Genomic DNA, 13367 nt, shown 5'->3' with positions numbered 1-13367 from the left:
ATTGTATTCTTTTGATACTGACACTGACTCACGACAAATTAAACACACTGGCTTATCATCGATTGCACAAAAAAAGTACAAATTGGTCCACTTTTCATTAAAAACCTGACAAGAATCACTTGATTTACGTTTTTTACTCATAGACACCATAGTGATGGACAGTGAACCAAAAAATGATCCAAAATGGCAGTGTAACGGTTATTATCCACTAAATATGTCTCACGTTAATGAAAAAAGTCTGGCAATATAAAACCACAATAGGCTATAGCTGACACGATGAACCTGTGTGCACTTATACACAAATATCACACTGTTCATGACTGACTGTGGATGAGATCCTCTTGTATTTATATGAAAATAACAAAGTATCGAGAACCTTCGTGATGTATCTGGAAGGCACTAAACACCGTACTCGAATGAACTACTGCTTCATACTAGTAAGAAGTACTAGTACTAATACTAATACTTAGTATTAGTATTAGTACTTAAGTATTGTACTAGTACTAATATTTAAGTACTAATACTAACGGTACTAGTACTTAAGTACCATGCAGTACTTTAGTACTAGTACAGTTAGTACTAGTACTTAAGTACTGCATGGCACTGGTAGATGGCTGAAGAAGCATGTCTATTTAATATTTATTTTTATAGGATTTTATGTAAAGTATCAAATGTTCAGTGTTCCTTGTGAATCTGGAAAGCATCTTACAATTCTAAATACCGCGGTACAGCTTAGTGGCCTGAGGGCTTCATTGAAATTATTATTTATTTAATCACGTTTTAATGTTAAGTAGTTATTTTTTCAAAGTGGCCGACTGGCCATGGCAAAGAGCTCCATGGGCTACAGGTGGCCTGTGGGCCATGCATTGATGACCCCTGATTTAAGCAAAGCATCTTTCATTTCTTCTTTGGTAAATGGTCTGTTGTATTCGTATATGCTGTTCTAAGAAAAACGGATTTGTTGTTTTCCTGCTTTGCATTTTTGGGCAACGAACTCAGAGGGATAAGAAGATGTTGCCAACGTTTTTACACAAGTCTCTCTGAGTGTGTCAGCAATTACTCTTGGATCAGCAACTTTGCAACCACTGTTCTGAAGGATAGAGAGCTACCGGTGAGTGGTATACAAGAGAGTACTCAAAAATATTCGGAATCTGAACTTGGTGCACAGCGCATTTTCCAGTTACGGATGATGCCACTAGGCATTGTGAGTGTGCAGTTTCCTCACCAGTTTGGCAAGTGGTGTCATCCTGTGTGAATTGGTTCATTGTTCTGACTGCTTTTAAGCAAGTTTGGCGATTTTGTGATCGCTGACCACAAGGAACAGAGAGTGTATGTGAAATTTTTTTTTTGGGGGTAAAATTACAGCTGAAATATTGTTATTCTTCAGCAAGTCTTTAAGGATGACGCTTTAGGTAAATCACAGGTCTATGAGTGGTTTTCCAGTTTCAAAAATGGGGACATGTTAGTTGAAGACTAATCATGATCTGGCCACCCTTTGACAAGCAGAAATGATGAAAACATTGAAAAGGTTTGCCAGGCAATCAATGAAGATCGTCAAAAGGCTATCAAGCAAGTTTCTGAAGAGATGATGTAATGGAGTTTTTGGCAGCAAGTTTTAAGAAACGATTTGCAAATGAAGCATGTGTCTGCTAAATTTGTGCCTTGTTTGCTCACTGGGGATCAAAAAAAAAAAAAAAAAAAAAAAAAAAAAAATCGTATGAATGTCTGCCACGATTTGAGGGAGCACGTTCTTAATGACCAGAATTTGGAATGATCAGAGATTGGTTGCTGCACCATGACAATGTCCCAGCCCATATGGCCTTGTCTTTCCAACAGTTCTTGATGAAAAACAACATACTGGTTGTTCCCCAACCTCGCTATTCACCCGATTTTTCTTCATGTGACACTTTTATTCCCACGGATAAAGAAAACCATGAAAGGGTAGCAATTTGTTGTTGATGATGAAGTAAAAGAAAAGTCGCTGGTGGCCATAAACAGTATTCCAGTTGAACAGTTCCAGAACTGTTTCCAGCAGTGGAAAAAACATTGGGACAAGTGCATTGACTCACATGGAGAGTACTTTGAAGGACTAGAATATGGTATTATAAACTTTAATAAATTAAAAAATAATAATAATTCTGGTTATTTTTGGGTACCCCCTCCTATCTGCCTTTCATTTTCTAGATTTTTTTCCCACACGTCTCTGTTGTTGGTGGATCTTGATATAGAAAAAGTAAATTGGATTCAGGAGTTCTTTTGGCTCTGATGCTTAATGTGTTTTGCTTGTGCTTGAGCTCATTTGAAAGAAGTTAGGTTTGTTATTGCTGTGGGGTATCTGCGGAAAAGACACCAAGTTTTCTTTTGGGTTTTTTCTTTCTGCTGCTGTGCAATCATCATTCCACCATGGCTTAGGAAAATGTGTGAACTAACTAAATGTTTTAGGCATTGCAGATGCTGCTATGGTATGCTGTTACATGCTTCACTGCATCACCGATAGGAGATGAACTGACTGTTGCAGAATCAAAAACTGCAAATGAGGAAAAGGTGAACCAGTTGGCAAGTTCAATTTTCCACTGTGATACCTGTAATGTAGTACATAATTGCCCATGCAGAAGAGTGGATATCACAGGAAAGTGATCACTTCCAAATAGGTTATCATCAGTTTTGAACTTAAAACAGCAGGAAAAGGGAAGGTGAGCAGATAGCTAAGTCAGTGGGAGTGAATGCTCGGTGAATGAGGAAGTACTGATTCAAAGGAGGAGTTGGATTCAGCGGATGAGCTCCCCCCCCCCCACACCATGAAGCTACATATTGATGCCCACTCACCAGCAAGCAATGACTGCACTCAGGAATGGAATGCAGGGCTACCCCAGATGCTTTATAAGTACCACAGCAAGCTTGTCCCTCTCCCCAGAACATGGGGAAAGAGATTTACTGCAATACCCCTGACCCTTTGCAGGCAAGCCCACTAGCCAACTGATCCTGGATGGCCATCTAGAACCACCCATCTTGCCAAACCAGAGGCCAAAGTAAGTGCAAGACTACCAGGATCCCCCCTTTCTGCATATCCACAGATCGCACTGCACAGAAAACATGATGGCAAGGCATTAAATCCCAGTGATGGTGGTCTGGAATACAGGATAGTAAAAAAACTCATGGGAAGAAGAGTGAAGAATATGAAAAGAAAGTCATATACAAAGAATAAGAATGAAAACAGCCAGTACCATCACTGGGAGGCCCCCTCCACCACATATAGGTGCCTCACATGGAGGGGTATAAATTGCTAAGAGGAGCTTATCAAACAGACACAGGGTGAAGGTTCCAAATGATAAAACAAAGGGAAGGAGGCAATCCCTGGAAAGTGCACAAAGCAGTGAGAAGGAAGTGAAAAGTAGTTTTTTTTTTGCATGGAGAGCAGGATTCACAGAATGTATTGCCTCAGAGTATGATGGGTTTAACAGGGTAAATGACTCTGAATATAGTACAACTGTGGTACCCAGAGTAGAACTCTTGCAATGAGACTCTTGTTCCTGGATTTCTTGCAATAATAAGAATGATGAAATATTATATTATAAAGCACAGAATAATTAATGGCTAAAATCAAATTAAAATCACTTGCCTATTGTTAATTGAGTAGGAGTGCAACCCAATTTTTCAGATAGATTATTAATTTCTTGAAGCTTTGATTGATGTCTTGGGCTCCGGCCTTCTTCTGAACTACTTTTTTCATGTAACATGGCAAAATTCTGAAATGATTTGAAGTTAAAAAAAAATAAACATGACGCTAATAGTTTAAATTAGAATCAAAATGAAGAATTATTAATAGTCATGCAACAGCTTTCATTTTTGTTGTTGTTTTTGGTGTGGTGTTTTGTTTTTAATAGTTATTACAAGATAAGATTAGTATGTTATAAATCATGCAATATATGGTACAAATTCTGGATTTTCCCACGGCCAACTTTTATGTGACATGAAGAATTTCAAATATTACCAATTTGCCCTTAAATGATTATCAGGTTTTATATCTATCTGTAATACAGAAAAAAAAAAGAGTAAGTCTATTTAAATTTAAATCATTCCATTAACTACTTTAAATTTTATAATCCTTTTTAAATTGATCTTATGAATAAATCTTATAATCTTTATTATGCTTCCTATAGCTTCATGTTGGCATAATTGAAAGTCTTCACTACATATTTCAAAGAGGAAAGAGTGGTTGCATTTTGGAAGCAGAGCTACAGATCCATTATACAAATTATGGAAACAACTACCACGTTAAAGTAAAACTTCAATTTAATATAAACCAAAATAATCACTCGACGTTTCAACCTTCACATTAATGCCATCATTTGGAGTATGCACATAAATATATATATATATATATAAGATATATATATAATAGTATTATAAGATTATATAATATATTGTATAATAGAAATACTACTATTTCTATTATATAATATATGTAATAGAAATAGTAGATGAAAACAAAGATTATATCTTTGTTTTCATCTACATTATATCCAGACCAAACATGCATGCAATGCAAATGAAGTTAAGACATGTAGTAAACTTTTGTGATGTTTATATATACACACACACACACACACACACACACACACACACACACACACACACACACACACACACACACACACACATACACACACGAGGGGTTTTTGAAAATTAAGGTAACGCATATTTTCCTTAATAATGGTTAAAGGGAATGAGATAAAACACAGTGGACAGACAGACTCATTAATAACATTCAAAAAGACCACCATTGCAGTGTGGTGCTACTATTACTTTACAGCTAATTCCAGTTTCAAGATGGCAGCTACTGTGTGAGTGTGATTCAAAACAGATGTCCATAAAGTTATTCTTGTTTTGCAAGCAAAAGGGGCTTCATCCAGTGACATTCACTGTGAACTAGTTGCTGTGTATGGTGAAAATGCAATGTCAAAGAAGCGGGTGTGTTTTTGGTGAACTTAAAGAAGAATGATGACATTGACGATCAACATCGGACGATCAACAAGACAGAATACAACATTTCGCACATTAAGAGCATCATTCTTGAAGCCCAGTGAGTGAAACTATGTGAAATTGCAGAAGCGATGAACTTGAGTAAGTCCACTGTTTATAAAATTGTTCATGATCTCCTTGGCTTTTGAAAGGTATGCTCCTGCTGTTGTAAAGGCAACAAAGGCAAGGATTTTCTCACTCGCCTAGTCACAGAAGATGAAATGTGGAATCATCGCTCATCCCACAGAGCAAACAAGACTCCTTGAACTGGAAACATCCACAATCTCCTGTGTGCAAAAAATTCAAAACTGTTCCCACTGTTCAAAAAGTCGCAGGCTCGCCAAGGCATTCTGTTGCTAGCCTTTGCTGAAGGGAAGGTACAGTCAATGCAGAACTTTACTGGGCAACATTGGACAAATTTAAAGCCAACATTCGATGCAAATTACCAGGACTCCTGACAAGCAGCACGATTTTGGTACATGATTGTGCTACTCTACATGCTGAACATACCACACATGAGTGATTGTGCTGTGATCACTGGGAAAGGCTGCCACTCCCACCCACAACCCCTACAGCTCAGACTTAACACTTTAGACTTCCATTTGTTCATCCCCCTCAAAAAACATCTTTCCAGAAGGCATTTCCCTACAAATGAGGAAGTTCATCAGGCAGTGCAATGTTGGTTACTCGATATGGACATGGACTTCTTCGGAACTGGTATTGATAAACTGATGTATCATTGGGATGAGTGCATCAATAAATTCAAAGACTTTGTTGAAAAGTAGTGCATGTTCACATATTTCTTAGTGTATAATTTCAACTTCCTATTATTAAACATCTTCAAGTAAAAATGTTACCTTACTTTTCGGAAACCCCTTGTGTGTATATATATATATATGCGTGTGTGTGTGTGTGTGCACACACACACATACGGGGCTTTTTTTTTTTTTTTTTTTTTGTAATAAAACAATATGCATGGGTACTCATTTGTTGCTAGTAAGAAAAATTTTTAATTAAAAAGATACAAGAAGGAAAATAAAAAATTATTTATTGATATTTTTACTTCATAGTGCATAAAGTTTTTGAAATAAGAACAGTAAATTATAAGCATATAGTATCCAGTTATTAAGTATACATTTATTGTATAAATATGTAAAAAATAAGTAAAATGTACAGAACAATTTTTAATAAAAATAGTATATAACAAAAATAAATATAAAAATAACAAAAATATATATAAAAAAAGTTATTACAGCAAATATCTTAACAACAGACAGTAAAAAAAATTTACATTTCATTAAAATAATTAAGCTTATCTGCATACTAAGTAAATGTGTAAAAAAAAAAAAAAACGCTGTATATTGCAAATTTCTAAATCCATCACATCCATATGGCATATCACTGTTAATAAAGATACCACTATGCCATACCATTACTAATCATCCCAAAAAGCACTCTGTGTGTGTGTGTGTGTGTGTGTGTGTGTTTGCCTGACATTTATCTCCAACCTCTCTTAGCACAAACACATCACATTAACAGCTTCATCAGCTTCCAAAAAACTAGGCATGTAGTAAAAAAAAAAAAGTGCTGTATATTGCAAATTTCTAAATCCATGATATCCATATGGCATGTCACTGTTAATAAAGATACCACTATGCCATATCATTATTAATCATCCCAAAAAGCACTCTGTGTGTGTGTGTGTGTGTGTGTGTGTGTGTGTGTGTGTGTGTGTGTGTGTGTGTGTGTGTGTGTGTGTGTGTGTGTGTGTGTGTGTGTGTGTGTGTGTGTGTGTGTGTGTTTGCCTGACATTTATCTCCAACCTCTCTTAGCACAAACACATCACATTAACAGCTTCATCAGCTTCCAAAAAACACTAGGCATACTTTCTTCTCAAGAAACTATTTTACACCCACCCAGCTACTATCCCTATACAAATCCCAAATCTGTCCATCCTTATAATAATGTTCACACTTTTGGGGTGGTGTACCTAAAACCTCCTTAAAAATTCTTGATGCTGTCAAAAGGAGAGCAATTCATCTCACAGATGATCCTTCTCTCATGGGCTCACTTCCACCTCTACTTCAGACACAGAATTTCAGCTCTGTGTCTGAGGCAGCTATACTTCTTAAAGTTAGGGTATTTTGATACTACAGGACAAGGAGAGTAATGTTGTGCAACTTGTGATGAAGGAAAAAAAGTTAACTTTTAATATTAATTATTAGAGATTTAGTATAACTTTAGTGTAGATTTAATTCTGAGCTGGTTACTAAGTAAGTATCTTACCAAATATCTAAGTAAGATATATTAAGATACTACAAGACTTATCATAGTTTCTAAACATATACTTGTCTATATGTTTGAGGTTATAATCCTCAGGGGCTCACTTTAGTGAGTACGGGCATGGCAAACCTGAGGTACCTGATGCTGGACCATGCCTTACTTCATGTAATATACATCTGTTATATTATCTGTAGACTGGTCCCTCCTCTTCCTCCCTTGCTTCTTTCTTTCTTCTCTTCTTGCTCCTTCTCCCGAATGCTATTAGAGTATTCGAGGGGAATATTTCCTATTTTGCTGTGTCATTTCGTCTTGTTCCAACAGGACATTATCAAACACTGTAACATAATCAGGCCGTCAAAAAATGCTCATACTGCATCGTCTGTTGCGTGGGTTACCAAGGGACGTGTTCGGGTTTTAGGCAGAGATCCATTCGAAAAATATGTTACAGTCTCCCTTAGACACCACTCCTCAGCACTCTGCTAGAGGAAATTCCATCAATGGGCCCGCTACACGTTTGGGGAGGTGTTTAGGGGGCAGCGCAAAGAAATGGTTCTGCAAAAGGATGGAAATGGCAACAACAATGGCACCAGACTATAGATTTAGGCAACTGGAACATCTCTCTGACAGGGAAGGAGTTGGAACTAGTCGAGGAAGCCAAGCGCTACCGGCTAGACTTAGTCGGGCTTTCTTCGATCAAGAGGAGAGGCTTTGGAAGTGTCGACCCGGATAAGGGGGTGGAAGCTCTACTACTCTGGTGTGAGCCCGACAATGTCTGCTCAGGCGGGTGTGGGGATACTCACAAGCCCCAAGCTGTCAGACTGTGTTGCTGAGTGGATCCCATTGGGGAGACTAGAGTATGTGTGTGTTAAGGCTTCAGATGAAAAACCATGATTTGGCTGTGGTGCAAGCCTATGCACCTAATCTGGAGTCAGAATACTCTGTCTTCCTAGAGGAAGTGGATGCTGCTTTTGAAGAGGGTGGTAGACATGGAATCAGTCCTGCTAATGGGTGACTTCAATGCACTTGTTGGAACAGATGACCAGACATGGAGGGGTGTGGTTGGGAGGAATGGTGCCCGTGACCTTAACGTGAATGGGTTGAAATTATTGGACTTCTGCTGTACTAACAGCTTGTCCATAATGAATACCTTCTTCCAGCACCAAGAAGTCCATAAGTATACCTGGTACAGGGATACACTAGAACAAAGGTCTCTGATTGACTTCTTTATAGTCTCAGCAGACCTATTTTCCTCAGTGTTGGACATTTGTGTGAGAAGAGGGGCATAACTGTCAACTGACCACCACCTTGTTGTGTGCACTCTACGGCTTCAGAAACCAGATGCTACCATCAACGCTGGTAGGCCTAAGCAGCTATACCGCATAAAATGGGAAACATTGGAAAATGAGGCTGTTAGGAAGAATTTTGCAGATGACATTTCCTCCAGGTTCAAAGAGATTCCCAAGCATACTGCAGATGTTGAGGAGGAGTGGAAGCTGTTCAGAACAGCTGTCACTGCCTCTGCATTCTCATTCTGTGGCAGAAAGCGGCTCGGCGTGGCAACGGGCAGTGAGAAAAGGACACCAAGAAGGCCAAAAAACTGTCCGGGCAAAAAAGGAGTCCTACTTAACTTGGCTTAGGGTCAGGTCATCTGAGATGCATTTGCAATATGCTGAGGCACGAAAAGCTGCTGCTGAGGCAGTAAAGAAAGCAAAGCAGAAGGCTTGGGAATCCTTTGGAGAAAGATTAGACTCATCCTATGCAAATGCAAGCAAAGTATTCTGGCAGACCATCTGCTGCCTTCGAGGGAGGAAATTGTGCACAGCAAGGGCAATTAAGGCATCTGATGGTGCACTTTTAACAACCGAGAAGGATATCCTCCGCAGATGGAGGAAATACTTTGAGAGCCTTCTTTACCCGGGTGTTCACAACTCAGCAGTTGTGGACATCCAAGAGGTGCAGATTGGGGCAATGACTAGTCTCACAGCAGAAGAGGTCCATTTAGCAATAAAATCGCTAAAATCGGGCAAGGCTGCTGGTGATGATGAAATTCGGCCCGAAATGCTAAAAGCCTTAAATTGAGACGGTGTTCTCTGGCTGACTCGAGTGTGTCAGGCTGCTTGGATATCTGGGCGAGCACCAAAGCAATTGCAGACAGGCATAATAATACCAGTCTTTAAGAAGGGAGACCAGAAGGATTGCAGTAACTATCGTGGCATCTCTCTGCTCAGCCTGCCTGGGAAAGTGTATTCTAAGTGCTTGGAAAGACGGTGCAGGAGCATAATTGAGTCCAAGTTCCAGGAAGAACAATGTGGCTTTCGTCCTGGTAGAAGCACAACTGACTAAATCTTCACTTTAAGGCAAGTCTTTGAGAAATCTTGGGAATTTCAATGCCCAAAACATGTGTAGAAATTCTTGGGAATGCCAAGAATTTCTACACATGTTTTGTGGACTTGGAGAAGGCATATGACCGAGTTCCTTGGGATAAGCTTTGGGAAGTAGTACAGGAGTATGGAGTGGATGGCCAACTATTAGCTGCCATCAGGTCCCTGTATGAATGCCCAGAGTTTTGTGTCAGGGTAAACAGCACAAAGTCTGAACCCTTTCACAGTCTCCGTTGGCCTCCGCCAAGGGTGTGTTCTGTCACCCCTCCTTTTCATAATATTTATGGACTGGACTGATAGGCACAGCCGAGGCAGTGAGTGTGTCAGAATTGGAAGATGTAGCATTGGATGTCTGCTTTTTTGCAGATGACCCAGTTCTACTTAGCTCTTCCACAGATGACCTCCAGCGGACCCTGGATAGGTTTGTAGCTGTTTGTGCAGATACTGGAATGAAGATCAGTGTGGCCAAAACTGAAACATTTGTGGTCTCAAGACAACCATCCCAGTGCACTCTACATGTAAGTGGAGTCCCAATGAGGCAGGTGGAGAAGTTTAAATATCTTGGGTTTATATTCACGAATGATGGAAAATGGGACATAGAGCTAGATACTCGAATTGGCTTAGCAAGCTCAATATTGCGGGAGCTTGGCCGTTCGGTAGTATTGAAGCAGGAGTTAAGCCAGAAAGCAAAGCTGGCTGTCTTCAATACAGTCTACGTCCCCATCCTCCCCTATGGTCATGAGAGTTGGGTAATGACCAAAAGAATGCAGATACGAATCCAAGTGGCTGAAATGAGGTTCCTTTGAGGGGTTGCAGGGCTGACAAGACTCGACAGAGTCAGAAGCTCTGCAATTCGGGAAAACCTCAATACTCAACCGCTGCTTCTCCGTGTTGAGAGATCACAGTTACGTTGGTATGGGCACCTGGTCAGAATGCCACAAGAGAGGCTCCCTCAGTAGGCCCTCTTTGCCAAGCCAGAGGGTGGGAGGCCACGTGGAAGGCCAAGGACTTGCTCGATAGATTATATCCAAAGCCTTAGGTGGAGACGTTTGGGAATCTCACCAGAACACCTGAGCTTGGTGGCAGAGGATCGTGACCATTGGAAGTTCCTCTTGCAGCTGTTGCCCCCACAACCCAATTAGGAAAGGTGGGCCTTGAAGATGTATGTATATATGTATGTATGTATACTTGTCTATATTATATCTACTTTCACTACAAAATTTGCTTCACATATTAAGATCACAAATTTTAGTTTGTGAAACTAACGTGTTCTTAATATGTGAAGCAGATTTTCTAGTGAAAGTAGATAGAATATACACAAGTATTTAGAAAGAAATAAAAGGTACACTTCTTTCTCCTAAGCATGCCAACTACCACATAGAGAGCATTTTGAAGATCATCTTCCTGAATGACATTTCTCCTAAACCTACAGTAGGTATAAATTTGTTGATGATATATTTGAGATAACAATAATAATAATATTATTATTATTATTATCATCCTCACCTGAATGGAGTAATAGACACATCATGGGAGATCCCTCTGTCATACACACACACACAGAGCTGATCATACTGCCATACTCATAATATCATGCCTTAAATGCATTCACATTCTTAGGCAATGCATTACAATTCTACATTCTCTATGAAAAAAAAAAAAAAATCTTTCTCACTCCTTTGTTCACACCCTCCTCATACAACTTCCAGGGATGACCTCTTGTTCTCTCCCCATTTTATGAAAAGCCTCTTCAATGTTAATCTGATAAGAACCCTTTCTCAAATTATATGTCTCTATCATATATCATACTACCTCTCCTCCTCAAGCTATCTACTAGACTCTATAAATTCTCTAAAAATCTTCTCAAACTTTCTTCATACACAATATTCCAGAGACCAGAAACCACCTTAGTTAATCACTACTGGACCTTTTCCAATTCCTCTTCATCTTTTTGAAAATGAGGTGACCAAATCTGTCCACAGTAGTCCATATGTAGCCTAATCAAGGCCTTATCAGTAGAACCAGAATCTCCTTACTTGGAGATCATCTTATGCAATATTATCAGAATTTGTTGCACTATCTTCACAATTTTAGTAACGTGTCCATTAAAATTTTGGATCCCTATCCACCATCACAGCAACCCCACTCCAGTGTCCATTCACTCAGTCTATTCATGTCCTCTTGTAAAGCCACAACATCGGCTTTACTCCACATAGCTCTTCCCAATGTTGCATCATCCGCAAACAGCTGAATATCCTCATTCAAACATTTCCCAATATCATTAGCATGCAGGTTAAATACCATCGCCTTAAAACAGACCCTTAGGGCACACCGTTATTGATTTTTTTCTTCTGGATATCGCTCCCTCATTCACAACATGCTGATACCTATGACGCAGCCAATCTCCAATCCAATTAAATAATATAATATCCGATCTCATTCATTCTAGTTTGACTATCAACTTGGGAAACTGTTTACATAGTGATCAGAATACATCATGAAAATTATGGAAACAACTACCGTGTTAGAGTAAAACTTTAGTTTAATATAAACCAAAATAAATACTTGATATTTCAACCTTCGCATTAAGGTCCTCATCTGGAATATACACATATATACAAAGAAACAAGCTGCACTACAATCTATATGGTATGCTAAAGTTACTGATCAACTATTACAACTATTGGCCTGACCTCTGGTTGGAAAAAAAAACTTATTACATCAAAGCTAGAGTCCTATTATTATTATTGTTATCTATGAGGTTACAAAATTAAATTATGCTGGAAGCAACGTGTTTACAGAAAGGAAAAAATCAATAATAAACAATAAATAAAAATAAAAGATTACTTATATAGTTATATATATATATATATAACTATATAAATATATAAATTACAACCAACTGGTATGGATAGTGGCCAATAAAAGCTGAAAATTGCTTAGAGTCCTAAAGTCAGGGTTTGCTGGAAACTAAGTGGGCTGAATGTGTGCCATCAAATTTTTGAGATTTTTATGCCACCGTTATTGTTAAGATTACGGTGGTTAATCAAAATTTCACAGGCTTCTTTAAATTTCCATTCATACTAGGTTTTTGTATGATGTAACGAGTAAGTACTTTTCCAGTCAATTTGGTTTAGGGTGTTAAGGGCATGATCTGAGAGGCCTGCTCACCAAAATTGTTAAATTTAATGTGTCATTTGTGCTCTTTTTGTTTTACAGATAGGGATTTTACGTCCAGTTTCCCCAATATAAGGTAAGTTACAGGTACAATAGATGCAATAAACTCCAGGATGTGCCAATGGGGGGAGAGGATCCATAGAGGAGTTGATATGTTATGTTACACAAATATGATGTACTGCTTCTGCCCCAACAGTTGAAGAAATAGACAGCCCTAATTATCACCTAGCCAAGAAATTAGTGTTAATGCTCAAGAAGTTGGTAGGTCATTCCCCATCCTATATAAAGAACACACAACACTTAAAAACATAACACTCGGCAAAGATGATTTATTAATCAGTTTTGATGTTTCTGCCCTTTTCACAAATGTCCCAATCAGTGACACAATTCTCCTCCTACAGAACAAATTTCCACCCGACATTTCCACACTACATTCCGGTTACTTTGTGTGGCAAAATAAATTTTACCTACAAAAAGAAGGTAGGGCCATGGGCTCATCTCTAC

The 13367-nt window shown here is 38.7% G+C and overlaps 1 protein-coding gene across 1 annotated transcript in view; it reads right to left on the bottom strand.

Annotated features, from left to right (window-relative positions):
• The window catches only part of LOC150105358 (voltage-gated potassium channel subunit beta-2-like), a 740084-nt gene that overhangs the window by 70764 nt on the left and 655953 nt on the right, over positions 1–13367 (bottom strand). Inside the window, exon 14 of the mRNA XM_090393939.1 lies at positions 3620–3746. Coding sequence (XP_090250065.1) covers positions 3620–3746 — 127 coding nt within the window. The remainder of the gene's footprint in view (positions 1–3619; positions 3747–13367) is intronic.

The sequence above is a fragment of the Typopeltis vanoorti genome, chromosome 6 (assembly GCF_054136105.1).
Source record: "Typopeltis vanoorti isolate ZY-2024b chromosome 6, IOZ_Tvanoo_1.0, whole genome shotgun sequence".
NCBI classification, from domain to species: Eukaryota; Metazoa; Arthropoda; class Arachnida; order Uropygi; family Thelyphonidae; genus Typopeltis; species Typopeltis vanoorti.
This window is presented reverse-complemented; position numbering and strand designations above follow the sequence as displayed.